An 18,542-nucleotide genomic window follows, 5' to 3' on the forward strand; every position below is an offset into this window, starting at 1 on the left:
GTTCTCCCCTTGAGCCTGCCCTTATATACCAATGGGGGCTCCTCCGAAGAGCACCGCTTAAGTTGATAGACCTGATGCATTTTTGATCATAGACTGTAGGCAACAGCCAATTGGCAGAAGTCTCCATGGGTCCTGATGTACTAAGCTTATCTTTGAGGGACAGAGTTGTTTGAATGGGAGTTGTGCAAAATGGACAACCCCTTTAAATTATCTGACTCATGTAGCACATTTCATCTTTGTGCTGGATCCCCTGGTATAATTCATTTGGTTATCTCTGCTGCCATCTTGTGTTTCACGTAATAGATTACAGCTTCATACCTGTTCCGTTATAGAATAATTTTGTGAACTTCCATCTTGTGTTTCAAGTAGAGTATTACATCTGTGCTACATTTTTTTATTATATCTTTTGCAGAACAGTTCACGCGCGAGTTGCTCCCGTGCGGCCACCTCTTATAGCCCGGAGGAATAGGGGGTGAACAGTTTTTCTGCACCCCACAAAAGCCGTCTATGCTTGAATACAAAGATTTACAAACGGATATTTAATTTCCGACCACTCATCGGAGGATTTTGTTGTGCACCTGTCACAATAAGTTATAGTTTTGTCACCTCGGTTTGGTTTTATCTCCTCTGCTTTCGGCTTGCGTCTCATGCCAAATGCCTACAGTGGCTATAGCATGCAAATGAGAGTCTATAAGAGCAGCATCCTACTAGTGTTAACATGGAGATGGTCTAAACTGCAGCTGCCAACCCCAACCCGACTGCGAATCTACAGAACCAAATCGACATCCGGGTCAGTGGATCCGTAGTCCAGCTGCATTACAGCCAACTGCATGAGGCTTTACAAGGGGTCAGTGTTCATTAGCGTCAGTTGCGTTGTCTGGATGTACAGGGGTCTTTTATTAATGGATGGAGCTGATTGTCATGTGTTGCAATGTCTGATGTGGTGGCATGCTCCGGACACAGCTGAATGGCACAGGAAGAACATGAATATTATTACAACCAAGACACAGTCATGTATGATAATCACTACTGTGGTAATGACTCACAGACAGAAAATTAATTGTGCTCTTCATGTAAAAGGAAAGGGGGTCTTCCTTCTGCCCACTCTGTTTAATGAGGAGTCCAGACGGACAGTTGCATTGCATATTTTAACTTGTCGGAAATGTACACGCAATGAGACTTCTCCTCTTCCTGCGCAACTAGCCAGAAGGGAGCTATGAGTCTGCTCCTCCTCCTGCAGGGTGATACATATAGAAGGAGCTATGAGTCTGCCCCTCCTCCTGCAGGGTGATACATATAGAAGGGAGCTATGAGTCTGCCCCTCCCCCTGCAGGGTGATATATATAGAAGGAGCTATGAGTCTGCACCTCCTCCTGCAGGGTGATACATATAGAAGGAGCTATGAGTCTGCCCCTCCTCCTGCAGGGTGATACATATAGAAGGGAGCTATGAGTCTGCTCCTCCTCCTGCAGGGTGATACAGACAGAAGGGAGCTATGAGTCCTTTTATAGAGAAAATCAGGAATAAGGAATATGAGCGCCATGAATCAGCCCTTCTTTAAATCTTTTCCATGCTAGTACCAGTTTAGTCGTTTTATCTCTGCCCCTCCCCTCGCAGGGTGACATGAAGTAATGCTTGTATTGACCCCACAGTACTAAGCAGGCAGCTGGTTTTCCTTCCATTATTGCTGGCTAAATGTACTCCTCCCGCTCTCTCAGCACTGCCAGAGTGGGGGACCATGCACCAGGCGAGCGTAATTTCATATGTCCTATGACCTCAGTCGTTGAGGACATTTCGAGGATTCTTCCAAAAGGCGGAGGGGAGGTCCTCACGCTCGGGAATCTTTCTTTATGTTGGGTTTGTTGCCAAGAATCTGGTCTATCTCCATTATGATCTGAGGCGTTATCTGTGAGAGAACCTGGAAATGGAGAAGTGGGAAATAAAGCAAAAGAAGTCAATGAGTCATATGAAGAACTTGCACTTTGAGTTCCTCCTGGATCCTGAATGGAACTTGTCACACGTTTGGCTGATATCGATCTAATTTAGCTTTGGTATCTAGTAGGAAAAAAGTCTAGACAACGCGGAAGTGATCTGCATGCATATTGAACTCGTAGTCCGTAGTAAGTGGTACAGCTGTACTCTAGTAGATCGTATTATTAAGGGGTTGTCTCATCTCAGATATTGATGGTATATCACTAGGAAGTGGGACCCGGACCAATCTCCAAACCGTGCCTTCCAAAGTGAGGTAGAGCAGACCGAGCAAGCATGGCCACACTCCAATCACCCCCATTAGAGTTCCGAAAATAAATGGAAAAAACAGATGCAAATGAGCTCTAAACAAGCTCTGCCTCTAATGCCATCAGATGTAAGGAAGCTATTCTATAAGTCAGTGTTCAACCCTTTAAATGAGCGCTCTATACCTCCCCTTCGGCCCAGGTACGAGTCAACGGAATGCTCTCCAGCCCCTTCGAGATACGAAATGGGACACGTCAGGGCTGCCCTCTCTCCCCTTTCCTGTACATTCTGTGTATGGAATCCCTTGCTAATGCCCTGCGAGCCAACCAGTCCATCAAAGGCATACACGTGGGACGTACCGAACATAAGCTGTCTCTGTTTGCGGATGACCTCCTCCTTTATTTGTCCTCGCCGAGAGTGTGTCCTAGATCTTTTCCATAACCGGGAAAGGAAACTATGGGTGGAGATGGTCCACGAACTAGACCCTTACCTAGCAACCGGTATTTTTTGGTTGCCGCAAACATACCAGAGACAATTACTCGATCCCAAACATCCATCCCTCCTTCATATGCTCGCTTAATCCTGGGTTAAATTTGCGTCCAAACTCAATCTGATCACGGCCTATGGCCCTTTAACGGCCCTTAACAACTGTCCTAATCTGCCAGCGGCTATTGGGCACCTACCGTCCTTTCACGCCACTTCTTCACCCTTGATCAGGATACGAGATCTCTTCGGGAACACTGGTATACGCCCCTGTGGCTACCAAGATCCCCAGAGCAATGGTTTCTCTACTTCCAGCTCCGCAACTTCCTCCGCTCCCTGGCCCCCGGATCGCAGCCGTCGGCCCGCTTGACTGACTTTGAGAAGCTATGGCTAGCGGATTCTTGTCCGGGGCATGCTATCTCTCTAGTATACGGCTTGTTGGGCACTGGGGAGATTGGAGACGGGCCACTCAAGTCCCAAATTGCAGACGCTAAGTTTGCGACTGATTGGGAGAGGGAATTGAACACCTCATTATCTGATGATCAGTGGAAAAGAGCACTCCTGTACACACACAAGTCCATTGTCTCTTGTCGACTACAGGAACTTAACTATAAGATACTTACGAGATGGTACAGAACTCCAGTGAAGGTCCACCGATTCTATCCTTCGGTTCCTGACACGTGCTGGCGCTGTAACTCAGCGGTGGGCACTATGCTTCATATATGGTGGGAGTGCCCAGGAGTCTCCTCTTTAGGGTCAGACGTCTTTTCCCTATACAATGCTCTATATCAGGGTCTGGTCCTCTGGAAACGGTTCATTGACGACATTGTTTTTATCTGGCAAGGGGACACTATATCCCTTGACAGTTTTTTAACCGACTTAAATAAAAATGAATTTTACGGTCAATACATACGCGCACAGAGAAATTGTACCACTAACATCCACTATCAAGAGGAGGCTGAAATACTGAATGCAAAATTTACAGAAAAAGGATATAAATTAGAAACACTCATCCCAATCACTGGAGCAGTAAAAAACTTGGATCGGAACATCCTATTAAAGGACAAAATACCGAATATAGATGACCCCGAGGACCAAAATGTCATCAAAGTCCCTATTATTACCACTTACAGCGCAGGGGTGAACAGTTTCAAAAGAATCATATACAAACATTGGGACATTTTAAAATATGATAAGACAATCGGCAACCAAATTCCTAATAACCTCACATTCATCTATAAAAAAGCCCCAAACTTGGCGAGTTTGATGGCTCCTTCTATCAAGAAAGAGAAAGCGGACTCCAAAATATGTACCAAAAAGGGCTTCTTTCCTTGCAGACTATGTAATAACTGCAAAACCTTGAGGTACCATGTCAAACCCACATTTGAAATAGAAACCAAACAAGGCAAATATATAATAAAGGATTACATTACCTGCCACACCAAAGGAGTCATCTACTAAATTAAGTGCCCATGCGACAAAATATATGTGGGATGAAGTAAAAGAGAACTTAGGGTGAGAATAAGGGAACATAACAACATAAATAAAAAATCTGAAAATCACCCCTTGTCCCGCCATTATACTGAATTTCACCAGGGAAAGTTTTCGGGATCAAAATTTGGGGGCATAGAGAAAGTCAAGGAAGATAAGAGGGGTGGTGACTACATCAAAACCATGTCAAGAACAGAAAGCAAATGGATATTTAGATGTAACAGTCTGGCCCCAATAGGACTAAACCAAGAAATAGAACTATTCGCATTCCAATAATAAATAACTAACAATAACTAAACATTGTATTTACCATGCCCAATGGACACTTAGCAAATCCAAGATATCATAAGCCCCGCCCCCTTCTCTTTATCTCTACTCATCCACCATTATCCGACCTTATTCACATATACCCAAATAAACAACTGTAGAACTATATAGATAAACCAGCTGAAAAAATTGCATTTAAATATATGGAAACATATTGATATCTCCACCGTTATAAAACCTATGTTTGCTTGTTGCCATGGGAATCGGAGGAGCTACTTAAACCTCCTAGGTACAGCTAATAGACTAACCCTGACGAAGGAGCCCGATAGGCTCCGAAAAGCGTAGGTAGTTTTTGTCCTACGGAGGCTCCTGTACTCTGAACGGTGACGTCACCACAAACGGTTTCCCGGGCAACAGACCAACAAGCTCCCTCGCGCTTCGCGTGCTTCCGGCCGGGGCCACGCTGCTGCTGGTAGGTGAGCCAGGAGGACGCCGCGATTTAAAAGAACAGGACAACCAGAAGAACTTTACAGCAACCAACCCATAGTAATTGCCACACTGGACCACTAACTGAAGGACTAATTTTGGATGAACAATAAGGTAGATACAGCGCTATTTCTACTTACACCAGTTTTGTTTTTTGTTTGTTTTTTGTTTGCTGCTTTTTTTGCCTAAATGCCAACAAATATATAAACATACCTTCACAGTACTCATTCTCAGAGACAGCCGTTTAGTCACTCAGGCCAGCACTGACTAATATTACCATCTGTAGGATTAGCTGTCTTGACCGTGTACTCCAGCGCTATCTGTCCTATATCACCTATGGGTGATATACATTTCTTTCTTCAATGCTCTATATCACCCTAATGTTACACCCTCACCATTGATTGCCTTACTGTCCATATATCCGGGGCGCCCCCAGCAAATAAAAAGAGGGACACTTAGAATCTTTGTACAGGCCATGAGGCAAATTATCCCCCGCAGATGGCGGTCCACGGACAGCTTGCAGAGAATAACCTGGATCTCAGCCCTGGACATCCTAGTTCGTATGGAGGAGCTTGGGTCAGAATCCCATAACCGGGTACAGATTTTCTCACGCTCTTGGGAGCCATGGTTCCAATTTCGGAACTCATCCCGTTTTGCAAACTGGTTGGCTACTGGTAGTACTGAGACCCATAGCTCCTGAACTGTGATACCATGGTTACTTGGTAGTACAGAACATCCTCAGCTTCCTCATCTACTGTTCTCTGGCCTCCCCCCCCCCCCCCTCTGATTTTGTGAGTCTGCTATCCCTGGTTCCTTACAGCTGGTAAATTGAACAGCATTACGCTACTCATACAATATACTTGTTACAGAATCCAGACTTCCCTCCCTTGCCCCCTAGTCTGTCCGTCCGTCCCACCTCTGTCTTTGTGTATTTATTATCCCCGGTTTCAGACAGCCGGTAAACATACAAGTATATGTCTTGTCCCCCGTGTTAGTCCACTAACTTATTGATTGTTAAGATATTATATCATCAATCCTTCATCTCACTGATTCTCAATGATAAAATGGCTATGTTGTAAACTTTATTATGCCATTGTTTCAATAAACAAAGATTGAACCATAACCTAGTTATATATCATCAATGTCTGAGATGGGGCAAGCCGTTTAATTGTTTGGTGGGAAGAGAGGTTGGTGCACAAGTCAAAGTCTCTTACCTTTTCTGGAAGACTGGAGATGGCATACATTCATTTCATATGATAGGCGGATAAGAAATACCAAGTATCTATAGATGAAGAATGGAAATGACACTACATGTCAACCTTGGACATTCTTCAGCTCTGGCTACTTGGTATATGCTATCATAATTATATGTCATATGTAGTAGATGATAAATCTACTACTGTCCACCAGAGACTTGGTAGTTCCTGAAAACCAAGTGAACTATATTTTTTAGGAGTTTTCTACACTGCGTGCAGAATTATTAGGCAAATGAGTATTTTGACCACATCATCCTCTTTATGCATGTTGTCTTACTCCAAGCTGTATAGGCTCGAAAGCCTACTACCAATTAAGCATATTAGGTGATGTGCATCTCTGTAATGAGAAGGGGTGTGGTCTAATGACATCAACACCCTATATTAGGTGTGCATAATTATTAGGCAACTTCCTTTCCTTTGGCAAAATGGGTCAAAAGAAGGACTTGACAGGCTCAGAAAAGTCAAAAATAGTGAGATATCTTGCAGAGGGATGCAGCACTCTTAAAATTGCAAAGCTTCTGAAGCGCGATCATCGAACAATCAAGCGTTTCATTCAAAATAGTCAACAGGGTCGCAAGAAGCGTGTGGAAAAACCAAGGCGCTAAATAACTGCCCATGAACTGAGAAAAGTCAAGCGTGCAGCTGCCAAGATGCCACTTGCCACCAGTTTGGCCATATTTTAGAGCTGCAACATCACTGGAGTGCCCAAAAGCACAAGGTGTGCAATACTCAGAGACATGGCCAAGGTAAGAAAGGCTGAAAGACGACCACCACTGAACAAGACACACAAGCTGAAACGTCAAGACTGGGCCAAGAAATATCTCAAGACTGATTTTTCTAAGGTTTTATGGACTGATGAAATGAGAGTGAGTCTTGATGGGCCAGATGGATGGGCCCGTGGCTGGATTGGTAACGGGCAGAGAGCTCCAGTCCGACTCAGACGCCAGCAAGGTGGAGGTGGAGTACTGGTTTGGGCTGGTATCATCAAAGATGAGCTTGTGGGGCCTTTTCGGGTTGAGGATGGAGTCAAGCTCAACTCCCAGTCCTACTGCCAGTTTCTGGAAGACACCTTCTTCAAGCAGTGGTACAGGAAGAAGTCTGCATCCTTCAAGAAAAACATGATTTTCATGCAGGACAATGCTGCATCACACGCGTCCAAGTACTCCACAGCGTGGCTGGCAAGAAAGGGTATAAAAGAAGAAAATCTAATGACATGGCCTCCTTGTTTACCTGATCTGAACCCCATTGAGAACCTGTGGTCCATCATCAAATGTGAGATTTACAAGGAGGGAAAACAGTACACCTCTCTGAACAGTGTCTGGGAGGCTGTGGTTGCTGCTGCACGCAATGTTGATGGTGAACAGATCAAAACACTGACAGAATCCATGGATGGCAGGCTTTTGAGTGTCCTTGCAAGGAAAGGTGGCTATATTGGTCACTGATTTGTTTTTGTTTTGTTTTTGACTGTCAGAAATGTATATTTGTGAATGTTGAGATGTTATATTGGTTTCACTGGTAAAAATAAATAATTGAAATGGGTATATATTTGTTTTTTGTTAAGTTGCCTAATAATTATGCACAGTAATAGTCACCTGCACACACAGATATCCCCCTAAAATAGCTAAAACTAAAAACAAACTAAAAACTACTTCCAAAAATATTCAGCTTTGATATTAATGAGTTTTTTGGGTTCATTGAGAACATGGTTGTTGTTCAATAATAAAATTAATCCTCAAAAATACAACTTGCCTAATAATTCTGCACTCCCTGTATACTTGGATTTGTTGACTTGGACTAACCAGTAATACTATCTGGTACTTCAATGTGGAGGCTGATGAGGTTGGGTTGGATTGGACTATGGAGGAGCCGAGCAGATTGATGTATAGTTTTATGGGAAAAGGTTAAGTAAAATTTTTCATTTATACATATACTTCCGTGTTCATTCTGGGCTTTGAAGTCAAGGAAGCGGTCATATCAGTTTTTGCTCTACAACTGTCAATCACTGATAAGAACGCCTCCTTGACTTCAAAGTCCAGAATAGATAGTAATAAAAATCTATGAAAGATGAGTTCTCATGTATCTTTTCTCACAAAACTACACGTTTGAGTCACATTCTGACCACTTCCTACTTTCAATGTCAAAAGTGCCTAGCTCATGGGTAAAAGGGGCAATGTATTATATTTGTGAAACGGGCTGATTATCGGCTTTCAGGCCAAGAGTGGCAGTATTTATGAAACTGCACAGTTTGTGAATCGTTCTCATGCTTCTGTGGTGAAAGTATATCGTGAGCGGACAAATGGCACCATTGTGAATAAGAGACACGGGAACTGTGGAGCACCAGGTCCGATTGATGTGAGGAGTGAATGTCAGCTAGGAAGGTGCACAAGGGTGGACTGACACGGTACAGTGGAGCAGCTCACCACCAAAATGAACTAGGGGGCTACCAGACGTGTCTAACACAACGGTTCAGAGAACCCTACTGCATATGGGGTCCAGAGCAGATAGATGGTCACTGCATCTCTGCTTATAAAATTGCATCAGCAGAAAAGGCTTAAATTTTCGCATCAGTATCAGAATTGGACCTCTGCTGATTGGTAAAGGGTTGTCTTCTCCGATGAGTCACCTTTTCTGATTCATGGAATGGATGGATGAAGAACAAACACCCTGCAACCATTGGTGGAAGAACACAAGCTGGTGGTGGCAGCGTTATGGTCTGTAGAAGGTTTTCATGCATTCTCTGAGTCCACTCTATGTAGAAGGCACACTCAACCGATTTGGGTATGAATCCATCTATGCATATTATGTATCACTCTGCTCTGCATCTCCTGACAGGTTTCCTTTTAAACCTTTAAAGTTTTTGGAAAGCATGTTTTTTGAGCTATCAAACAGTTTTCATTGTAAATCAGACCATGGAGGTCACATGTTTAGAACTTGTTGTTATTCGAACCAAAGTCCTGAAATCTGAGTTTACGCAACATGGTATTTATTATATATACTGTAGATCTTCTAATAGATCCCCTTTAAAGTGGTATTCCAGTGTAAGTAAGAAGTTCCTTGGCCTTCAACAGTTAAAACCAATGAACATGTGATCGAATCCCCTGCCACTGCCATGCTAAGCCGTGCTCCACTTTTTGCTGACATCCCAAAACAGCATCAAATACCTTTAAATGCCACTCAGCCAATCACAGATGGATCATCATTGCAGCCAGTGATTGGCTGAGCTGGATTCACAGCCACTTCCTGCTTTGTCAGGACTTGAGCAGGAAGTTGAGCACAGCGAGAACCTGTGCACCATCAAAACAGTAGCAGCATGGGCTCGGGGAGGTGAGTATAAACTTTTATCCCTTTTTTAACCATTTGATGGTCATGGGACCTCTATTTGATTGTTCTGCAATACCCCTTTAATGTTAAACTCTAAGGCCGTTTTAGTCAATGGGCCTACAAACACAGGATCTCACCTGGATGGAGCCCAAATTCTCAATAAGCTGATCACAATTGGAGACACCCAGAAGCACAGAACTGACTCCCTCGCTGCGCAGGCACCATGCTAGAAGAAGAAGAGGCTTTGTTATAATCAAGTTAGAATGCATAACTGTCTGGTCTGCTCTTGAAGACATTGTCTATGACTATAGGTTTGACCATCTATAATGTGGACACATTTCTCATCTTTATTGCAATGTATTCTACTGCACTTTCCCACATTGCTATGAACTGGCCACACTACTATATAAGTCCTATATAAACTAAGGTGCAGGGTCTTCTCCTACCTATGGCCAGCTGGGTGACTGTGCAGTGGAGGCGCTCAGCGATGGCATGCAGATCCTTCACCTTTAAGTGCTGTTTTTTTCCTTCTTCACTCACTGCTTTTTCTTTCAGCCAATGATATCCCTGCAAAGAATACAGGAAGCATTAAGACACAGTTACGGAGCGTTATCTGCTAGTGTAGCACAACTTGATTTCATATCAAACTTAGAGTCCCTGCACTTTCATACAATTTCATTTAATAGAGAATGGTGTAAATAGCTCATTTCTAAATCACTTCATTTAAAAAATCTTCCTGCATCCATGTGAAAAAAGCTGTAAAGTCATGGCCACTAGGGGTCTCCCTTCCACCTAAGTTGCAGTCCACTGCCTGTTGTCAAGGCAAGATCTGTCCGTGATAACAGAGACCGAGAAGATGGTTCACAGGAAATGGGTGTGTGTCAGAGCTAGCTGAAATCCTGAGCCTGATAAAACAACTGTTTCTACACAGCTTCTGAAGATTATAGGAGCCTCCTGTGTGTCTGTAGGTGTGATTTCTCCCTCCTTATCGGTTCTGTGAGCTCTGGAGCTGAAAAGAAAGTGGGAAGTAAGGGAAAGGATGTCACGGCAGTACAGTGCTGGACACTCCCTGCTTCTGAGTGAAATGCATCTAGCTGTGCTGCGGAAACAGGTAATATGTCTGAAAGAGACATTAGGGAAGCCCAAGCATAACTGGTCCTTCACAGTTATGACTGTACAAAGAAGCACAGCCATTATGCAAACTTTTTTTTTTTTTTGAAGATTGGGAACTGTGTCATGGTCTTACCTGCTTGCTGCTCTCCTTCGTTTGACATGTGCTGGCGGCCATCTTGGGTCCTGGGTTTCTTGTAGCCTTCCACCCTGCGGCTCCTCCTTCCCCTGGGAGGAGCTGGATGCCTAGCTCATATATATAGGAGGTCTGTGGCTTCAGTTCCTTGCTTGGTCCTCTTGTGTTCACATGCTTCTAAGACTGCTGCTGCTTCTGGTTCCTGATCCTGGCTTCGTCTGACTACCCTGCTGGTTCCTAATCCTGGCTTCGTCTGACTACCCTGCTGGTTCCTGATCCTGGCTTCGTCTGACTACCCTGCTGGTTCCTGATCCTGGCTTCGTCTGACTACCCTTCTGGTTCCTGACCTCTGGCTTCGCAAAGACTCTGCTCGGTTTCACCATCCGTTTGGACTTTTGCTTTACAGCTTTATTTTCAATAAAGCCTTCTTATTTTCATTTATCTCTTGTTGTACGTCTGGTTCATGGTTCCGTGACATTAGGACCAAGCCATGAATTCTGACGGTACAGGGCCATCCTCGCTACCCACGCTGGTTGCCAGACTTGATCAGCAGGATCACCTGTTGGGTCGGTTCGCTGTGGCGTTGCAAACCCTGCTTGAACGCACGGCTCATTTCGCTCCCGTTGCCGATGGGTCGGTTGTCGCTCCTGGGCTCGCTCCTACTGCCGCTCCGGTTGTTGCGCCAGAGTCTACCCCGACACCTGTTGTTGCGCCTGCGGTGTTTCGGGGTATGACCGGTTCTGCCCCTCTTCCACAGCGCTTTGGGGGAGAGCCAACTCAGTGCCGAGGTTTCCTTAACCAGGTGGGCATTTATTTCGAGTTGCTGCCACATGCCTTTCCTACTGAGAGATCAAAGGTGGGCTTCTTGATCTCGCTGCTCTCGGACAAGGCCTTGGCCTGGGCCAGCCCTTTATGGGAGAACAACAATCCGGTGGTTGCCGAGTTTTCCGGTTTTGTTGCTTCTCTTCGGAAGGTATTCGATGTGCCGGCTCGTGCTGCCTCTGCTGCGAAGCTCCTTATGTCCATCAGACAGGGTTCACGATCCGTAGCTGAATACGCCATTGAGTTTCGTACCCTGGCAGCAGAGGTGGGCTGGAATAATGAGGCTCTGGTCGCTGCTTTCTCTCATGGTCTCTCGGATGCCTTGAAGGATGAGGTTGCAGCTAAGGACCTACCAGTTGAGCTCGAGTCTCTTATTTCTTTCCTGATTTTGATTGACACCAGACTCAGGGAGAGACCTTCCTTTAAGGAGAACCTGCGGAGGTCTTCTAACAGATTGGTGCCTACGTTTGCTGTCCCACCCGTGCCTCCCTCTCCTCCCACGCCTCCTGGGGATGACTTGTCTGGGGGTGAACCCATGCAGCTGGGGTTTGCTCGCCTGTCCGAGGGGGAGAGGGCACTCCGGAGACGCGAGGGCCGATGCATGTACTGTGGTCTCGGTGGGCATTTTCGGTTGGCATGTCCGAACCGTCCGGGAAACGCTCGTACCCTGAGATCCTGTCGGGGGCAGATCTTGGGTGGAGTCTCCTCGTCCCCGGTTTCCCGTGTTGACAAACCACTGATCACTGTTGTCTTCTCCTGGGTCGGGGGCTCGGTGACGACCCAGGCGTTGGTGGACTCTGGTGCTGGTGGTTTGTTCATTGATAGTGTGTTCGCTGCCGCCAATTCCATTCCTCTGCAGGCTCGAGGTTCCCCACTGGCTCTTGAGGCGATAGACGGCAGACCCCTTCTGCCGCCACACGTGACTCATGAGACCCTTCCAGTGGGGATAGCCATTGGTGCCGTTCACAGAGAGTCGGTCTGCCTCCAGGTTATTTCGTCTCCACACTACTCGGTGGTCTTGGGGTACCCCTGGCTCCAGAAGCATAATCCGACTTTCGATTGGAGATCGGTCGAGATCCTCTCGTGGTCACCGCAGTGTGGGGCTAGTTGCATCCATGGGTCTGTCAAGTTGCTGTGTACTTCCTCGGACTCTCTGTTGCCTCCTGAATACGAGGAGTACCGGGATGTATTCGATAAGGTGCGCGCGGTTGCCCTACCTCCGCACCGCCCATACGATTGTGCCATAGAGTTACAATCTGGTGCCGTTCCTCCTCGTGGCAAAGTCTATCCACTGTCGGTAGCGGAGAATGAGGCCATGGAGGAGTACGTGAGGGAGGCGCTTTCACGCGGACACATTCGCAAATCTTCGTCCCCGGCAGGGGCTGGATTTTTCTTTGTGAAAAAGAAGGGAGGTGAGTTGAGGCCTTGCATCGATTACAGGGGTCTCAATCGCATCACGATCAAGAACGCTTACCCGATACCCTTGATTTCCGAGCTGTTCGATCGCCTTAAAGGGGCCACGGTCTTTACCAAACTCGACCTGAGGGCGGCATATAACCTGGTAAGGATCAAGGCGGGCGATGAGTGGAAGACCGCGTTTAACACCAGGACCGGTCATTACGAATCCTTGGTTATGCCCTTTGGGTTGTGCAATGCGCCCGCAGTCTTTCAGGAATTCATCAACGATGTTTTCCGTGACCTGTTGCAGCAGTGTGTGGTAGTCTATTTGGATGACATCTTGGTATATTCTGAATCCATGGAGGCCCACATTCTGGATGTCAGACGAGTGTTGCAACGGTTACGAGAGAACAAGCTGTTCGGTAAGCTTGAGAAATGCGAATTTCACCGATCCCAGGTAACCTTCTTAGGTTACATCATTTCCGCTGAGGGGTTCTCCATGGATCCTGAGAAGGTTTCGGCTGTCTTACAGTGGCCCCAGCCCAGTGGTCTTCGTTCCCTGCAGCGCTTTTTGGGCTTCGCCAATTATTATCGGAAGTTCATCAGGGACTTTTCCATGCTGGCCAAGCCTCTCACGGATCTGACCAGGAAGGGCAGTAATTCCCAGGTCTGGCCGCTCGAGGCCATCCGAGCTTTTGAGGCCCTAAAGTCCGCCTTTGTGTCGGCTCCGATTCTGTCGCATCCCAACCCTGGGTTGCCCTTTGTCCTCGAGGTGGACGCGTCTGAGACGGGAGTAGGCGCCCTTCTGTCTCAGCGTAGAACACCAGAGGGTCCTCTGCTTCCTTGTGGGTTTTACTCCCGGAAACTGTCTTCCGCGGAGTGCAACTATCAGATTGGTGACAGGGAGTTATTGGCCATCGTGCAGGCCCTTAAAGAATGGAGGCACTTGCTCGAGGGTTCGGTGGTTCCGGTTCTCATCCTGACGGACCACAAGAATCTGACCTACCTTTCTGAGGCCAAGAGATTGACACCACGTCAGGCCAGATGGGCTCTGTTCTTGTCACGTTTTAATTACGTGGTCTCCTACCTACCCGGTTCCAAGAACATCAGGGCGGATGCCCTATCACGGCAGTACTCCGAGCTGTCCAGGGAGGAGTCGATTCCGACTTCGGTCATACCTCCGAATCAGATCCTGGCCGCCATTCGCACCAGCCTGACCTCTCCCCTGGGTGAGCAGATTTTGGCGGCTCAATCTGGTGCTCCCTCTGGGAGACCCAACGGCAGATGTTTTGTGCCTGAGGAGTTGCGCACTCGGTTGTTGCGAACCTACCATAACTCCAAGACCGCGGGGCATCCTGGAAAGAATCAGCTGTCCTGGGCTGTTTCACGTCTGTTCTGGTGGCCTTCCCTACGTTCCGACATCGCCGCATATGTAGCGGCATGCTCCGTTTGTGCCCAGAGTAAGTCCCCTCGGCACCTTCCGTTGGGCCTTCTGCAACCCATAGCCACCGGGGAGCGCCCATGGTCACACCTGGGGATGGATTTCATTGTGGACCTCCCTGCATCCCGAGGCCATACGGTCATTCTCATGATTGTGGATCGGTTTTCCAAAATGTGCCACTGTGTTCCTCTCAAGAAGTTACCCTCTGCACAAGAGTTGGCCACGATTTTTGCCAGGGAGGTCTTCCGGTTGCACGGTTTGCCTAAGGAGATTGTGTCGGATCGGGGGAGTCAGTTTGTGTCCAGGTTCTGGCGCGCCTTTTGCTCCCAGTTGGGGATTCATCTCTCCTTCTCCTCGGCCTACCACCCTCAGTCCAATGGGGCCGCAGAACGGTCCAATCAGGCCTTGGAGCAATTCCTTCGTTGCTATGTCTCCGATCACCAAGACAATTGGGTTGACCTCCTGCCTTGGGCTGAGTTTGCCAGGAACACGGCGGTGAACTCTTCCTCTGGGACGTCTCCCTTCATGGCCAATTATGGGTTCCAACCTGCCGTGTTACCGGAGGTATTCTCTCGCCAGGATATTCCGGCTGTGGAGGATCACCTTTCCGTCCTACGTGCTTCTTGGGTACAGATCCAGAAGTCCCTTGAGGTCTCTGCGCAGCGCCAGAGATTCCAGGCTGATCGCAGACGAGCGCCTGCTCCTTCCTACCAGGTCGGAGACCGTGTATGGTTGTCCACCCGCAACCTCAACCTTCGAGTGCCCACTCCCAAGCTGGCGCCTCGCTTTGTTGGTCCCTTCCGAGTGCTTCGCAGGGTAAACCCGGTAGCCTATGCCCTTGCGCTTCCTCCTGGCATGCGGATCTCCAACGTGTTTCATGTCTCCCTGTTGAAGCCACTGGTGTGTAATCGTTTCACTTCCTCGGTTCCTCGGCCTCGTCCGGTCCAAGTGGGCAATCGTGAGGAATATGAGGTGAGCAATATCCTGGACTCACGCCTGGTCCGCGGTCGGTTGCAGTTTTTGGTCCATTGGCGTGGTTATGGTCCAGAGGAGCGTTCCTGGGTTCCCTCCGCAGATGTCCATGCTCCTGCCTTGCTCCGAGCCTTCCACGCACGCTTCCCTCAGAAACCGTTTTGTGCTCCGCGGAGGAGGGGCCCTTGAGGGGGAGGTACTGTCATGGTCTTACCTGCTTGCTGCTCTCCTTCGTTTGACATGTGCTGGCGGCCATCTTGGGTCCTGGGTTTCTTGTAGCCTTCCACCCTGCGGCTCCTCCTTCCCCTGGGAGGAGCTGGATGCCTAGCTCATATATATAGGAGGTCTGTGGCTTCAGTTCCTTGCTTGGTCCTCTTGTGTTCACATGCTTCTAAGACTGCTGCTGCTTCTGGTTCCTGATCCTGGCTTCGTCTGACTACCCTGCTGGTTCCTGATCCTGGCTTCGTCTGACTACCCTGCTGGTTCCTGATCCTGGCTTCGTCTGACTACCCTGCTGGTTCCTGATCCTGGCTTCGTCTGACTACCCTTCTGGTTCCTGACCTCTGGCTTCGCAAAGACTCTGCTCGGTTTCACCATCCGTTTGGACTTTTGCTTTACAGCTTTATTTTCAATAAAGCCTTCTTATTTTCATTTATCTCTTGTTGTACGTCTGGTTCATGGTTCCGTGACAAACTGGCACATGTGCAATCCACAAAACCAGTACTTACCTAACAAAGAGCTGATCATTAATGTCCAGGATGTAAGACATTTTCATAGATTTTTGTCTTTTTTTCTTATTGGTTTATTGTTGAGACTGTTTTACGTACAAATATATTTTAATATTGATAGTCAGCCAAAAAATATCAATCTTAAGGGGGAACCAGGTTGTCAGTCTTCCACCAGTACACCCTGTGGCCGACTTATCTTTGGAAATTGTCCATAATGGTTAGGCCCTATAAGTCTACGGTGTCATAGTCTTACCTTGAAGGAAGCTCTAGATTTTTCAGGGATAGTGTCCGCATATTTGCCAGTAATCATGCCACATGCTAATGGAGACCAGGTCATGGAGCCAACACCTGGTGAAAACAAGAGTGAAACAAATCCAAAGCGTTGGTGATGTCACCACGAACTGTGGATTGGAAGTCGTCTAGAATTTAACTCTCACCAATCTTATGATACAGCTCAGGGAGTTGAGTCTCTACTTTTTCACGCTGGAAGAGGTGATACTCAGCTTGTTCACACACAGGAGGGATGAGGTTAAACTGGCGGGCCACAGAATAGGCCTCCTAGTAACACAAAGGTAAGAGTGACTAAAACTACATAGTAACCCACGTCCCTCGTTTTCCAGTTTCTCCACCACTTTACTCCTTAATGACAAATGGTGGATATATCCCTCGATGAGCAGGTGCTAATTCCCACAGCACCACCTGTATCCGTCATGAAGGCCAGCTTGTTGTTTTTTCCCCATCCCTCCACAGAATAAAGTTGAAGCGGTTGGCCCATTTCAGACCTCAGTGTTATCGCTGGGATATGCCGTCAATGTCAGATATGGGGCCCTGAAGTGAAGAAGAGCATACTGCCAGCTTGCGCCCCATTCACTGCTATGGGATTTACAAAAATGGCTGGTGAATTGAGGGTGGCTGCGTTTGCGCAGTATGCTTTCATTCAGTTTGGGGGCATGTCCTGGAGATAGGAGAAACTCACAGAGATGGGACCCACACCTATCTGACATGGTATCAATGTCTGCGATGGCCCAACCCCTTTAACAGGTTATTTTTACCAAACAGTAGATGGCAAAAATGCAATTGCTGGAAGTTTTTATTGCATTTCCAACCCCCCACCCCCAATACAAAATAAATTATATGTACCCGAAAATGGTGACATTGAAAAATAAAACTCATTCACAGAAAGCCATGAAAATGTAAAAAAAAGTATGGAATGCGACAGTGAAAAAACAAAAAAATGACTTGGAAGTTAGACAACCTCTTTAATGACCAGGTGTTTTTTTAGATAACTCCCTCTCTTCACTCTGCAGAACCTGTTATGGTAAGCAAACTTACCTGCTTCCCGATGCTCTGTTCCGGCTCTGTGGGTCCACTACTGTCTACACTGTGTCTTGGTTTTCACATGATGGAAATGACTGGCTGCCGCAGCGAAGTGTCCCCCACGCAGCACGTGGCTCTTGTTCATGACAGAGGTTTACATTTGGGGAACGAAACAGTGAAGACAGTGGTGGACCTATAGACCTAGAACCAAGCATCAAGTAGCAGCTAAGTATTCATCTCTTTAAGGTTCAAACAATCTCTTTAAGGTTCACTACATCTCAAAATACAACCTGTCGTAGTTCACCATATCCGGCCTAGCTGGACACTGCCACACACCTCTGAACCCCTTTGACTATAATTGCATCTGTCCGGTTTCCGGGTTTTGGTGCGTGTAGCGTTTTGTTTTGCCCATTTCCAACCCAGCACTCATGCCAGAAACTGAACGCATCCAATGATAGTCTTTGGGATCTGGCGGTGAACGGCTAGATCCAGTGAACTCCGAAAAAGGCTCTTCTCTCCAGGAAAAGTTAAACGGGCGGGGGGGGATGGTGAACCTACCCTTAGTGGCAAAGCTCCATGGGAAAATAATATGCAAAGAGGTCTTTCTCAGCGAATGAGAACCACCTTGCTAGTGCCGTTGGATATTTAGCTTGGCGTGTTTCAAGGCTTGTTAAAAAGTTGGATATTGACTCATTGGGCGGCACGTCCTAAAGGTGGCAAGAGGGTTCTCTATGGGAGATACCTCTTTCCATTATATAAGGAAAAAGCGTTGACTCTAGGGCAGGGGTGCACAACCTGCGGCCCGGGGGCCACATGCGGCCCTTGATACCATTCTGTGCGGCCCCCAACCATCTGGTAACAGACATGTATGCCTATGTCTTGTGGCTGCTTACATGTAATTTTCATGTATTTCTCCCATTAGATGAGAGTCCTGGAAGTGTAACTAGACATTAATGGTATATAATGTGTGTTCAATATGCCATAAGTACAAAATTTCAGTTGTTAATACACCTTTAAATTTTAATTTCGGCCCTCGTCATTGGTTCAGTCTGGCAATGTGGCCCCCAACCAGGAAACGT

At 47.0% G+C, this 18,542-nt stretch overlaps 1 protein-coding gene across 2 annotated transcripts in view; it reads right to left on the minus strand.

Annotated features, from left to right (window-relative positions):
• Positions 1-1,477: 1,477 nt before the first annotated feature.
• The window catches only part of KCNAB3 (potassium voltage-gated channel subfamily A regulatory beta subunit 3), an 87,698-nt gene continuing 70,633 nt past the window's right edge, over positions 1,478-18,542 (minus strand). For both annotated transcript variants that reach the window (XM_040415199.1, XM_040415198.1), the window contains 5 exons: positions 16,584-16,704; positions 16,400-16,494; positions 9,986-10,106; positions 9,677-9,765; positions 1,478-1,918 (listed from right to left, as the gene is read on the minus strand). In XM_040415199.1, the coding sequence (XP_040271133.1) occupies positions 1,829-1,918; positions 9,677-9,765; positions 9,986-10,106; positions 16,400-16,494; positions 16,584-16,704 (516 nt within the window). In that variant the 3' untranslated portion in view covers positions 1,478-1,828. The remainder of the gene's footprint in view (positions 1,919-9,676; positions 9,766-9,985; positions 10,107-16,399; positions 16,495-16,583; positions 16,705-18,542) is intronic.

The sequence above is a fragment of the Bufo bufo genome, chromosome 1 (assembly GCF_905171765.1).
Source record: "Bufo bufo chromosome 1, aBufBuf1.1, whole genome shotgun sequence".
Taxonomy (NCBI): domain Eukaryota; kingdom Metazoa; phylum Chordata; class Amphibia; order Anura; family Bufonidae; genus Bufo; species Bufo bufo.